We start from the raw sequence: 11,649 nt of genomic DNA, 5'->3' as shown, positions 1-11,649 counted from the left end.
TGTGGTGTTTGATAAGCTCCTGATGCACACAGCAGCAATGTTTGCTGATGCCTGAGCCCTGGGGTCATCAGTATCCCTGATTTCCACTCAGCCCAGGTCATACCTGCTGCTGCTGCTGCTGCAGACCTGGCACTTGAGCAACAAGCAGTGAGAGCTGGAATCTCTTCCCACCAGGGGATTTCCAGGTGAATTACTTCGAGGGCTTCACACTTTCCTTGGCCCACAAGGAAACCATGCGCCTGAAGCCACAACTGAGGGGTCTTCACTCCAGAGCCACAGATCATGAGGATGACACCAAAGAGAATCCAGAGATCCGCCAGGCAGAGGATGGAGAAGAATAGGAAGCCCCACACCACCTTCTCCACCCCCAGGAAGGTAAAGAACTCGCATTTCCTTTACCCCATCAATTTTCATGTGACACTTGCCCAGGGCTGTCAGTGCCCAAAGAGGCTCTGGGGCAAGTGACAACATCAGAAATGGGAGAAAGTTCCCTCTCAGGTCAGGGGTTACAAGTGAGGCCTCACACTGAGCCCTCACCCTCGATTTGGGTCAGATGGACTCCATGGACAAGGAGCTCTTTCCATGGAGAAGGCCATGGATTCACTCACCCAGTGAGGGAAGAAAAGGTTCTGCCCACACATCCCTTCTTTAGTGGTATCTCAAGGGTTCAAGCTGTTTTGCTGCACCAGCCAATCACAAACTTCTCCTTAGGAACTCTGAGTGCAGCCACAGAAATACTAATTCTATGCAAGGAAAGTATACTAGTATAGCAGGTAAACTTGTTGCTGTATAATTTTCAAGCAACAAAAGCAGATTTAAATTCAAAACTTACCATCTTCTGCAATCATATTCAAAATAATGGCCAGTCACTTTTTAGTTTTACATGGAAAATCACTGAATCCTCAACATTTCAGTTTGCTATTAGTTGCTAGTAAAAAAACACAAAGAAGCATCTGATTAAATGTAATATTTATTTCTATTTTACTCTCTCTCTTTCCTTATGAGCCTTCCAACATTTCAGAATTTACGGCAAATTACTCAGCTTTTTCAACATAGAACAGGATGAGCTTTAAGGTCCCTTCCAAGCCAAACCATTCTGGGATTCTGTGGTCTACTTTTCAAGTCTCTTTCTGGTATAACAGGGTGATCCTAAGGGTCCACACAGGCTAAGGAATTTCTTCTCAGCTGAAATTCAGTTGTACCTGCCCAACCACCTTCTAGCTGACGGTGATCTGCTCAAACATATCCTTATCCTCACCCTATGGCAGGAAGTGGAAGGAGATGAGCTTTAAGGCCCCTTCCCACCCAAACCTGTCTGGGATTCTCTAAATCTTCCATGATTTGGGAGCACCAGCACTCAGTAGGTGTTTGTGACAACAGGCCCAGCTTCATCATCTGCGTTCAGACATGGTCCGGGCTGTGCAGAGAGATTGTAACATCATGCAAAAAAAAAATCTTTATTAATAGCAATTGCTACAAATTAAGAAGCCTTACCTGAGTTTCTAAAGGCTCCCATGACGAATGTGCAGGGCTGACACTTGCCGTGGCTGCCAAGTTGGCAAAGGGCAGGAGTGCAGGCAGGAGGAACAGCGGAGCCCTCAGAGACACAGGAATGGCCGAGCCCTCAGAACAACGGGAATAGCCGAGCCCTCAGAATAACGGGGGCGGGAATGGCTGGGCCATCACAGCCCTGGAAACGGGGACGGCCGAGCCCTCAACCCTGGGATTGGGAACGGCCAAGCCCTCAGAGCAACGGGGGCGGAAACGGCCAAGCCCTCACAGCCCTGGAAATGGGGACAGCTGAGCCATCACAGCCCTGGAAACGGGGACAGCCGAGCCCTCAACCCTGGGATTGGGAACGGCCGAGCCCTCAGAACAACGGGGGCGGAAACGGCCAAGCCCTCACAGCCCTGGAAATGGGGACAGCTGAGCCATCACAGCCCTGGAAACGGGGACAGCCGAGCCCTCAACCCTGGGATTGGGAACGGCCGAGCCCTCAGAACAACGGGGGCGGAAACGGCCAAGCCCTCACAGCCCTGGAAATGGGGACGGCCTAGCCCTCAGAGCCTTGGGATCGGGAATGGCCGAGCCCTCAGATCAATGGGAGCAGGAACGGCCGAACTCTCAGAGCAACAGAGGCGGGAATGGCCGAGCCCTCAGAGCCCTGGAAATGGGGACGGCTGAGCCCTCACAGCCTTGGGATCCGGAACGGCCGAACTCTCACAGCAACGGAGGCGGGAATGGCCGAGCCCTCACAGCCCTGGAAATGGGGACGGCCAAGCCCTCAGAGCAACGGGGGCAGGAACGGCCGAGCCCTCACAGCCCTGGGAGCGGGAACGGCCGAGCCCTCAGAGCAGTGCGAGACGCGGGCCCTTACCAGGAGTACCTGAACCCAGGAAAAAGGGGTTAATCCAGGGAATGGCGATTAATCCTGGGAATAGAGATTTCCCCAGAGAGCACCTGGAGCAAGACCAGGCTGGACAGGGCTTGAAGGAACCTGATCTAGTGGAAGGTGACCTTCCCCCTGGCAGGGGGTGGAATGAGATGAGTTTTAAGGTCCCTTCCAGCCCAAACCATTCCATGATTTGATGATTCCACAATTCTGTAGGAGCATCATCCTCCTGCTGCTGAGCAGCAGCCCCTGCACCAGAGACTCCCAGGCTGTGACTTGGGTATAAATGAACTAGGATGAACTTTTTCCTTTTTCCTTTGACCCAGCAGCCAGCTGTGCCTGTCCCACAGGGCTCCTGCTTGTGTCTGGTGTGTTTCTTATTTCAAGGCCAGGTTGGACGTGATTTGGAGCAATCTGGGATAGTGAAGGTATCCCTGCCATGGCAGGGGTGGAACTGGGTATGGTTTAAAGTTTCTTCCAGGCCAAACCATTCTCTACATCTGAAATGTCTTAGTGGTATTACAGGGTGATCCTAAGAGTCTGGCAAGGCTAAGGAATCTCTTCTGGCCTGAAATGAAGCTGTGCCTGCCAGAACTCCTTCCAGCTGGAGGTGATCTGCTCCAACATTTCCTGGTGCTCTCTGCCCGGGGGTGCAGCTGAGCAGGAAGGTCTGTCCTGCAGAGCCCTGCCCTTGGCTGGGAGCACCAGGCACTGCTCCAGAGCAGGGTGAAGTCACCGTGCTGAAGTCAGCGTTTCATCACGCAGCTGCCCTGGGCAGTGACATCACCACCTCATGTCCCCAGATGAGGTGTTTGTCATGGGAACAGGGAAAAGGTTTCTCTCCTTCGTGCTGAGCGCAGGATAGGCTGGAGGTTCATGTACCACGCTCCTGGCAGAAGGAAAGATAAGTGTGTTGGGGCATGTTCTGGGAGCTGCCAAAGCCACAGAAATACCGATTAGTGAGGCAAGGTCCAGGGTGGATCATTCCCACTCTTTCCTTTCCTATTTAGACAAAAGGTTGTCAGGGACATCAGCAGCAAAAACGTCGCTCATGTTGTCAGCTCTGCTAAAATCTGTCTCCTGGTGGGAAGGCAAGGGTGGGAATGTGCTCCCTGGACCAGTGACAGCCCTTCCTGCTGTGGAGGCAGCCACTGGGATGTGAGGAAACATGGACCAGCCAAGAGGCAACTGAGGAGCCCAGGTGAGCACACACAGGTGAGCAAGGCCCCAGTGTGGGCAAGTTCAGACCCCTGCCAGAGCCACTCCTTTATTCTGCTCCTGTTCCAGTGCACTAAACTGGGGAGGTGCCATGGAAACTCCTTGATTAATCACAGACTGTTTAGACACAAATAATAAAACTCAGCTTTCATGAAGGTGAGAAACACAAACTGGTTTTTGCTAACATTAGGCTCTTACATGGAAGATTTCAACCCAAAACAGAACTGCTCTTTTGGCTTTCTGCATTGGTGGCTTTCTGCCCCTCAGCCCTTTTTTCTCCCCCTGCTGTCGCTGTAGGGAATGGTCAGATTCCCTGTTTTGGACCCTGCAGCATCACAGGCTGTTTCCATTTCTCCACGGGAGCAGGGGGCACTGAGGCTAGGCTGGTGTGTGGGGCAGCAGGACTGGTAAATCCTTTGGTGTTGGCACAGTGCTGCTGATGGAAACTGAAGCCAAAGCACCCTTTTGTTCCAGGAACTGTGACAGAGGATACAACCTAAGGCAATCCCTGCTCACTCTGAGAGGGATATTCTGCCCCTGTGCTGGAAATCTCCCAGGAGCTTTGCTTTCCTGGCATCCACAAGCCCTCCCCACTTCAGCACCTTGCAGTCATTAAGTGCCTTTTTCCAGGTGCCTTTTGCATCACCCGTGTTAGGGTTCCAAATTCTTCCTGGTCTGCAGGGACCTTTTCAGTTGTCCTGGGGCTTTGAGATCAGTGCTGAGCACTGCTACGAGAATGTTTGGAGCAGGACATTTTGGAGAGGGCCCTGTGCACAGCTTGAATGAGCTTGGCCCCTCCTGACTGCTGCCTTTTGCCCTGAACCCTGGCCAGCAAAAGCTCCCTCATCCAGGGAGGTGCATTTTAAGCACTAGACACTGTCTAAGGGGAACAGAGCTGTGGCTGTGTGTAAAAACATCTAGGACATGGCTATTCCTGTTTTTCTCAGGTGCAGGAGAGGATAAATATCCCCACCCTGGGGAGGTGAGAGGACCTCCTGGCAGGTGCCAGCCTGTCCCTGCTGTGTCCTGGCTGAGCAGCTGAGGTGGCTCCTGCTTCATTTGAATCCCATAGGAGGAAGATCCTATTTGGGCTATTGCCCTGCATTGTCAGGCACACAGGATCCTTTGTTTCAGTTGCCGAATGGAGCTCCAAAGTGGCCCACACTGGATGGTCTCTTTGCCCAAGGACAAGTTTGGCTTTGTCCCCAAAGCCAGGAAGAAGACAAGAGGGACAGATGAGCAGGGTCCCTGGGCTCACAGTGCTTTCTGACCCAGTGATGGGGAAATGCCAAATGCCACGAGGGTGTTTGCCCTGGTAAAACAACAGACTTAAAACACAGGGCATCACTCAGGGACACACACAGCCTATGTCCCACACTGGGGCAGGGCACAGAGGGGCCAAGAAACACCTTTGCATTTCCACAGCAGCATTTCCCAATCACTGTTTATGTCACCTGGGTCACTCCTACTCAGGTCACCTGCATTGCTTCTTTCCAAGCCCCACCTTTTCTGGAGCCCTGGCTACCTCACTCTGACACAAACTGCATCCAAATTTTTTTTCCTAACTCCTTCCTCCTTTTGGAAGACACCAGGGACAGTCCAAGGCTTTGAAAGGGAGACGTGGCACTACCTGCTAGGAGGGAATAAGCAGGTGCACTCGTGGCTTCCCTCTGCTTTTCCATGATAAACACTGTTTACTTCTTGGTGCTGCAAGATTGGGTAAGAAGGTAAAAACAAAGGGATTGAGCAGAGGTGCAACTGAGAGTAAAACATGGCCTGTGTGGCGTGACCCATGGGTTTGGTTTGGGATTGGCGTGCCAGAGCTCGCCAGCTGTATTTGGAAAGCAGTGCAATAATAATGGGTCACATTTCTAGTTCCCTCTTTCACTGCTGACTGAGGGCAGGAGGTTTGAACCCAAGGCTTGAAGCACTGGGAATGCTGGTGCTTCTACAAGACTGGTGCTGATATTTTCCCCAAGCCAGGCAAGTGGCCATAAAGGTTTTCCTCAGGCTCAAGAGCTTTGTGTGCCTCACCCATGCATTCCCAAATGCCATTCCCTCCTGCACTAGAAGCTGCTTCTGAAGTTTGACTCTTCTCTTTGCAGTCAATTCTTAGAGGGGATCCTTGCACTGAAGAACAGATGGGGAATTATTTCCACTGCATTTGTCCTCTTGATTAGGCATGGAATCTATTTATCCCTCTTGTCTCGAGTCTTCAGTTTTATTTTGCTGCTCAGCAGCAGGACCTGCAAGGTGTGTGCAAGGAGCTCAGTGCCTTGGCTCCTGGGTGGTGGCAGACACTGCTCCCATGTGGAATTGGGGCTGGATTAACCCTGGGCTGATGCTTTGGGGTTAGTGGAGCCCACAGCCCTGCCAGCCCCAGCATGTCCAGCACAGCTGCTCTGTCATCCTCAGGGCTGTTTTGCAGCCCCCTCCCAGAGATCAGGGCTGCATCCAAATCCCTCCAGCACTGCCCCGGCACACAGCCAGAGGCAGAGAAGCATCTCCTGCTGGCTTTGGAAGCATTTTGCCTGAAGATGTAGGGTAGATTTCTGTGTATATCAGAAGAGGGGTGGCCAAGTTGCTGTTGTCTGTGCTGGCCACTTGCCTCTGCCTTGCCCAGCTGTCAGCACTGCTTTCCCCACCAGCAGCCTCCCAAAGGCTCACCCAGCTGGAATACTAAGAAGGTTTTGCATTTCTATATGAATAAACAATAAATCTCTGCATTCGTCAGCCTTTTTCCCCCTTCTTTCCTTCTTTACTTACTGGTTGCTCTACTATTACCTCAGCCATGTAGGAGGCAGGTGAAACCATGAGTTCTTACCTGGACTCTGTATTTTTACCCTTCTGTAAGCAAATTCAGGCCCTGAGATTGTGAAACAAGGAAAACTACTTGGCTTGTGATTTCTTTAGTAACCCGATCACCTTCTCCAATCGCTGTGATGGGGTTTGGCAACCTGTTGCAAATGGGGCAAGAGAGTTTGTGCTGGAATTTTGTGCTGGAACTCTAGGGTATCACTGAAGCAGTTCAGCACTTTGGGAAGCGGCTTCTCCCTCCCAAAGACTCAGTCCTGGAGCACACCAGACCCCTGGGCTGCTCCCCCAACACATCAGTGTGACATGTGGCTGTCCCCATCGCCTGGGGCTGCCAGTGCTCACCTCAGGCACTCTACATTGCAGTAATCTTATTTTAATGAGCATTAGGACATCACATCATCCACTTCTGCCCACTGCTGCTGTTTCACTGGACCTTTGGCTCAGAGGTTTATGCCAAACAAAGGCATATAAGACTGGGAGAGTCTGTTTGGTTGGAAAGAGAAGCACAGCTGAGGTTTGGCCAGCTCTGGAGAAACCATTGAAGCTGTTGGGCAGCTGTTTTCTTATTGTTGGGGTGCTTGCAGTTAGCAGAGATGCTGAAAATAAGTGGAAAAGACGGAAGACCTTACTCTATTCTGTTTAGAGGCGGTAGTTTCTTAACTTTGTACCAAGCTGGAGTGTTATCTGCTTTGCAGGACTTGTCTCCTGACATAATGAAATCTGCATACAGGATCTATGGAGCGTCTTCAGGATCTATTATAGCTACAGTCGGATTGTGTGGATGTGATATGGGTAAGGGCTACAGATTTCTGCATGTTTTCTGTATAAAGATATGGAATACCTGGGAATATCTGGAAATATTTAGAGTTGCAAAAGATTTTTTTTTGATTATCAGTAATTAATTACTCAGATTTTTACTTTATTGACTTCTTTTAGAGTGTAAAACATGGGTAAAGTAAGCAGCACAGAGAAAACAGAATAGATATGATCATTAACTGGAATTAATGGCAAGCATATCTAATAACAGAAAGAGAGTTGCTCTCTGTAATAAGGCGTTTGGGATTCTTGGTAGGTTCCCAAAAAGTGAGGGGAAAGAAAACACATTATACAAAAGATTCCTATCCATTTTCTCCCATATGTCCAACAAATTTTAATATGCCTTGTGCAGAAAATGGGGAAAATGGGAAAATAAAACAAAATACTTCTGCCTCCTGCAATATTGAAAATATTGGGTCCACACATTGGAGCTTCAGCCCTAAAGAAACACAGTGATTCTAAATGAGCACTTAGCAGTCAGATAAAATACCCCTTACACAGGTGGAAGACTACCTCAGAAAGTACATAAATAACAATATAAGTGATATAGAATGATTGCATTGCTTTTCTTGCTTTGCTTCAGATGAGATAAAGGAGTATATCCTCATTCACTTGAAAACCTCTCTCTGGGGGCTGTTTACTGGAGGAGCAGCACTTAGACTCTTACGGGAGGCCTTACACAAATTCCTGCCTCCGAATGCCCACGAGCTGGTGTCTGGAAAGCTGCACATTATCCTCACCCGCCTGCACGACTGGAGAAGTGTGAGAGTGTCCGAGTTTCCCTCGAAGGAGGAGCTGATTCAGGTGGGAGCAGCCACAGCCACCCCGTGAGGGAGGAGCTGGGTGACTTTTGCTACCTGGCCATGTCCCACAGCACAAAATCACAAAATGGTTTGGGTTGGATGGGACCTTAAAGCTCATCCAGTTCCACCCTGTCATGGCCAGGGACACCTTCCACTGTCCCAGGTTGGTCTCAAGGCCCGTCCAACCTTGCCTTGGATGCTTCCAGGGATGGGGCAGCCACAGCTGCTCTGGGCACCATGCGCAGGGCCTCAGCACCCTCATGGCAAAAAATATCTTCCCAATATTCTTCCTAAATCTCCCCTCCTTGTAGTTAGAAACCACTACCCATTGTTGTATCCTAACAGGCCCTGGTCCATTCTAGTCCATGCCATGATTTCTGTCCTTGCCACCCTCTGAAGCCAGACAAGCTGAAATAATTTTAAGAAATCAGCCCTTTTGATTGCTGTCTCAGTTATCCTGAACAAGCAGACAGCAATTTGAGGCCTCCACAAGGTTTCCTTCCTACTTCTCTGCCCTAGCTGTGGGTATCAGACGAGATCTGGTCCCCATTAGTCAGTGATGCCAAATACCCCAGCTGGGGTACCCTGTTTTGGCACTCACAGATGAGTCACCCCTCCCAAAGGCAACAGTTTCCACGGCTCTTTGCTCACCTCTATCCTTCCCATTTCACCCACAGGCTGTGACGTGCAGCTGCTTCCTCCCGCTGTATTTTGGGTTTTTCCCTCCAACGTTCCGTGGGGTGGTGAGTAGCTTTGTGGCCTGGAGACCCTGTCACAGCTCAGGCCCAGGGCCCCTCCAGCCTCTGTCCTTTGTCCAGAGGTGGCATTAAGGATGTTTCTACCTGGATTTCTCACCAATGAAGCTCAAAGCTGCGTTCCCACAGTGTCTGCAGAGAGAAGACAAAGGCCCCAAAATCTGACCTCACTGCAGACAGGACTGAGCTTCTCACTGAATTGTCCATTGCCCCTGTCCCTTCCTCAGCTCCTTTCTGCAGCACTTTCCACCCAGTTTCATTGCTGTAGATTTTTAGGGGGAAGGGAGTAGGGCAGGTGTGGACCTGGTGCCCAGGAGCAGCATGTGGAGCAGTTCCCTGGAAGGGGATCTGCAGGGCCCCAGAACCTCAGTCTGGTGTGGGCCTGGCTGGAGAACAAGGCCCACGTTTGCCTGTGTGAACAACGCTGCTCTCCCTGCGAGGGGAAGGCTCAGGGCTCCCTGTTCTGTCTCCCAGCGCTACCTGGACGGGGAGCTGGCCATGTGGAGAGCCGACTTCGTGTCCCGCACCACCATCACCATCTCTGCCTTCGCCGGCGAATACGACATCTGCCCCAAGGATTGCGCCGCTGCCTTCCTGACCTTCCAGCTCTCTGACTGTATTCTCTCCTCAAGCTGCCTCTGGAGCCACACTCCCATTTTCACTGCCTCTCTAGGCACAACAGAGCTTTTTCCCAGGGAACACAGGCCCCAGGACCTCCAGACGCAAGTGCAGGCTCAGGTGCCCTCTGTGGTGTTTGATAAGCTCCTGATGCACACAGCAGCAATGTTTGCTGATGCCTGAGCCCTGGGGTCATCAGTATCCCTGATTTCCACTCAGCCCAGGTCATACCTGCTGCTGCTGCTGCTGCTGCAGACCTGGCAGTTGAGCAACAAGCAGTGAGAGCTGGAATCTCTTCCCACCAGGGGATTTCCAGGTGAATTACTTCGAGGGCTTCACACTTTCCTTGGCCCACGAGGAAACCATGCGCCTGAAGCCACAACAGAGGGGTCTTCACTCCAGAGCCACAGATCATGAGGATGACACCAAAGAGAATCCAGAGATCCGCCAGGCAGAGGATGGAGAAGAGTAGGAAGCCCCACACCACCTTCTTCACCCCCAGGAAGGTAAAGAACTCGCATTTCCTTTACCCCATCAATTTTCATGTGACACTTGCCCAGGGCTGTCAGTGCCCAAAGAGGCTCTGGGGCAAGTGACAACATCAGAAATGGGAGAAAGTTCCCTCTCAGGTCAGGGGTTACAAGTGAGCCCTCACCCTCGATTTGGGTCAGATGGACTCCATGGACAAGGAGCTCTTTCCATGGAGAAGGCCATGGATTCACTCACCCAGTGAGGTGAGAACAGGTTCTGCCCACACATCCCTTCTTTAGGGGTGTCTCAAGGGTTCAAGCTGCCTTTTTTTATGCCAGCCAAATGCAAACTTCTTCTTAGGAAATCTCGCTGCAGCCACAGAAATACTTTATTTCCTTCTCTCTGTTCAAGCCTCTCACCCAATCACAGCTTCTCAGCATCCACATGTTCCAGCACGAGCGCCCTTTTCTCATGGGATGTGGGTGAATTCTGCATCAGCCCCATGCATTTCATGAATTATAAGCTTTGTCAAACAACATAATATCAGGTCCCTATGCCTTGCAGAAGAATCTCAGCTCCAATGCTCGGAGCACTTCTCTCAGGTTCCCTGTCATTGGGATGACCCCAAGCCAGCCCAATGGTCAAAGAAAGAGTCGGAGTTGTTCATTTGTGGTTCTCAAGTTCGTTTATTGTTGCTTGTCTAAGATGTTTTTTCTCCGGCCCGCCACAAGCCTGTCTGGCAGGTCATTCTGAGGCACACACTCTCCACCTCTCTGGCTGGTGCTATCTTTTATACTAAAAACTACGTATACTACGTTTACAATTATGTTGCAATACCTATCACCTATGTTAGACAGTGACTTTCTACTCTAAACCAGTCTGTGAGTGCCAACATCATCCTGAACATGGATGCCAGGGAAAAGAAATAAGAAGGACAGGGCACGCCCAAATCCCTCCATCTTGGACCCCTGACCCCCACGTACAGAATCCCAAACACCCCCTGCACAAGGTTCTAAACCCCCCTCTACATGGTTCCAAAATTTTTCCTTCACCCCGTGCTTACTACTACTATGCTACTTAGACTTTTGTGACCTGTGACTCTTCATACAAGGTTAGTAATTTCTCCCAGGGGCTAAGATCAAATCCCCAAGTGTTTTTGGCCTTCTGCCAGGGCTCATCAGCCCCCTACCAGGGGCTCAAGCCATCCTGGTCACCCAGAGGGGTGTCCTGGGTTCCGACGCACTTCCTCCTCCTCTTTCCTCTTTTGCACCAACCTTAGTGTCACCATGTTGTTCTCCTTTTATGTGTTCATCTTTTTCTTTTCTCTGATTCAGGAGAGAATTGGTGTCTGTAGGTTCTTTTGTTTTCAAGCTCTATCAACTGGAAAACTTTATAGAGATCTGGAGCCCTGAAAGGTTACTCCTGTCCGGGCTCCGCATCGGGGAATTGCTCACCATGCCGTTCGCTGCTATTCGTGTGGTCCACAACGGCACTGCACAAGCCACACCGGTCATCAGTTCCATTTAACTTCTCTCCTCAGGTGAGGCACCAACAAGGAAAAGTTGCTGCTGCCGTGTCTGCCCTTCTGTCTGCAGCATGGCTGGCTAAAATCGGCTAAGCAAGGACAGTTCATTGTGAGCCATGCTGCGATGGCAGCGGCCGTGTGGCACCGCCCCGGCTGTGCGGTCCCAACCGTGTGGCCTCTCCTGGACCACGAAGGCAGCAGCAGCTCCTGGCCCTGGGCACTCCCGGCCTCAGC

The 11,649-nt window shown here is 51.0% G+C and overlaps 1 protein-coding gene across 1 annotated transcript; it reads left to right on the top strand.

The window, feature by feature from the left end:
• Window positions 1-3,512: 3,512 nt before the first annotated feature.
• On the top strand, window positions 3,513-11,417 carry LOC121345514 (omega-hydroxyceramide transacylase-like). Its single transcript, XM_041422527.1, has 7 exons — window positions 3,513-3,607; window positions 7,123-7,219; window positions 7,827-8,047; window positions 8,724-8,789; window positions 9,276-9,417; window positions 9,725-9,887; window positions 11,225-11,417. The coding sequence occupies exons 2-7, from the start codon at window positions 7,141-7,143 to the stop codon at window positions 11,415-11,417; spliced, it is 864 nt and encodes a 287-aa protein (XP_041278461.1). The 5' UTR covers window positions 3,513-3,607; window positions 7,123-7,140.
• The last annotated feature ends 232 nt before the right edge of the window (window positions 11,418-11,649 follow it).

Source organism: Onychostruthus taczanowskii, unplaced genomic scaffold (assembly GCF_017590055.1).
Source record: "Onychostruthus taczanowskii isolate IOZ18803 unplaced genomic scaffold, ASM1759005v1 scaffold74, whole genome shotgun sequence".
Lineage (NCBI taxonomy): Eukaryota > Metazoa > Chordata > Aves > Passeriformes > Passeridae > Onychostruthus > Onychostruthus taczanowskii.
Note: the sequence above shows the minus strand (reverse complement) of the source record. Positions and strands in the feature narration are given on the sequence as shown.